General features: G+C 42.3%; 1 protein-coding gene across 1 annotated transcript; it reads right to left on the bottom strand.

Moving 5' to 3' along the window:
• Positions 1 to 810: 810 nt before the first annotated feature.
• Positions 811 to 1269, bottom strand: LOC115506782 (profilin-1-like). The gene has a single exon (XM_030304803.1). It carries the CDS (start codon positions 1267 to 1269, stop codon positions 811 to 813), a length of 459 nt encoding a protein of 152 aa, XP_030160663.1.
• Positions 1270 to 1615: the final 346 nt, after the last annotated feature.

The raw sequence follows: 1615 nt of genomic DNA, 5'->3' as shown, positions 1-1615 counted from the left end.
GGATCAACTATACCCAGTAGAATTTCCACTTTAGAAAGTCTCTCCCTTCCTGATAAGTAATTTTAGCCATGTAACCAACTTTTCTGTCGGAGCCCTGTGCTGGGTTATCTCAGGAAGCAAATAGAGAAGTAGAAGACACACCATCTTCCCTTTAAGATTATAATGAAGGTGGGAAACAAAACCAATGTGTGTGTGAAAAGTTAAACAAGAACACAGTCATCTAAGAAATGCTAGGCAGTGTGATTAAGGGCCAAACAAATGATACAGTGAGTTACTGTTTTAGGAATTCAAATCACTGTCAACCCCAAGGGCCCAGGCAGGTAGAAAAAGCTTCTTCAAGGAAGTAGTACTTGAGCTGGACCTTGAAGGATTTTTGTGATGTTACAAAATCCCAGATTTTCAGAGATTAAATGATTCTCAGAGACATAGTGTGCTCTTCATTATATGGATAAGGAATCTGAGTCCCAGAGAGAGAGAAAGATATCATAGTAAGTAAGGAAAAAGTTAGGATTAGAACCAAAATTTTCTAGTTCCCAGTCTACTACTCTTTTTTTTCCAGGTTCTGAGAAAGGAGTTATGGTGTTATAGGTGTAAGAAAGTCCCAGAAGCCCTAATGCCTGAGCACTTACTCCCAATCTTCCCCCTCCCAACACCCCTCCCTGACACACACACACACACACACACACAACTCCAAACCTGATATGGGATCTCCCTTTCTTTTTCTTCAAGACCAGGTTAACTTAGTAGGTAACACACATAGATAACACTGAATTCAAATTCCAGGTCAAACATCAACTCCTTTTTATTTAGTTAGAAATGGGCCATGTGTTGATGAATGGCTTCTCTGATGTAACCTGCCATCTCAAAAGCCTTAAGGTTGAGAGGCCCTCCTGCTGTTCCTTTTTGTCCCATCATCACAAGGTATACAGACTCAATCTGAACTACAGTGACTTCCTGGCTGCCCCGACTCTGGCCTTTGGTGCGGAGGTCCATGGTGTTGTTTCCCTCAGTGTAAAGGTTGTCCCAAATCAATAAGCATTTGGTCCCTGCAAGAGTGATCCTTTGAAGAAATTTCTCTCTCCCCTCTCTTGCCAGCAAGATCTGAATTTCTTCCTGGGTCAACTGGAACAAGTTGCCTTCAGGGTAAGAAGCTAACAACCAGGGTGGGGAATTGGTGATAATCGCTGCATCACAGCACATCCCAGTCTGTAGGAAGAGAGTGATGCAGTCTTGCCAGACCTCTTCGCTGATATCCTCTATGCACTGCATGATTCAAGTAAGCTGTCTCTAAAAGATGAATAAAGTGCTTTCTAATAATTTGGTCTGTAAAAGAAGTTTGTTAGAAGTTGGCTTAAGATGACTGATAAGCTGAGACAGAAATAATCTAAAAATACAGTCTGTTTCTGATGGCCTCTCCCCAGCAGCAAAGTGGAGGAGTTCTTGATGACACTTGAATGAAGTTATGGCCTACCTTCCCTCTGCTGTGATTTATCAAGCTACCTCTTGAGCAGGAGTGACTTTTTAAATAGTCATCATCCATCACATCATGGGTGACCTTTGGCAGCAGCTTTCTGAGGCTGTAACTGTAGCTAGTGAGATAGATGGTGGGGCAAAG

Source organism: Lynx canadensis, chromosome X (assembly GCF_007474595.2).
Source record: "Lynx canadensis isolate LIC74 chromosome X, mLynCan4.pri.v2, whole genome shotgun sequence".
In the NCBI taxonomy this organism is placed as follows: domain Eukaryota; kingdom Metazoa; phylum Chordata; class Mammalia; order Carnivora; family Felidae; genus Lynx; species Lynx canadensis.
This window is presented reverse-complemented; position numbering and strand designations above follow the sequence as displayed.

What these genes read in the sequence shown, in the direction of transcription:
- LOC115506782 (XM_030304803.1), bottom strand. Translation starts at nt 1,269, where the DNA reads ATGCAGTGCATAGAGGATATCAGCGAAGAGGTCTGGCAAGACTGCATC.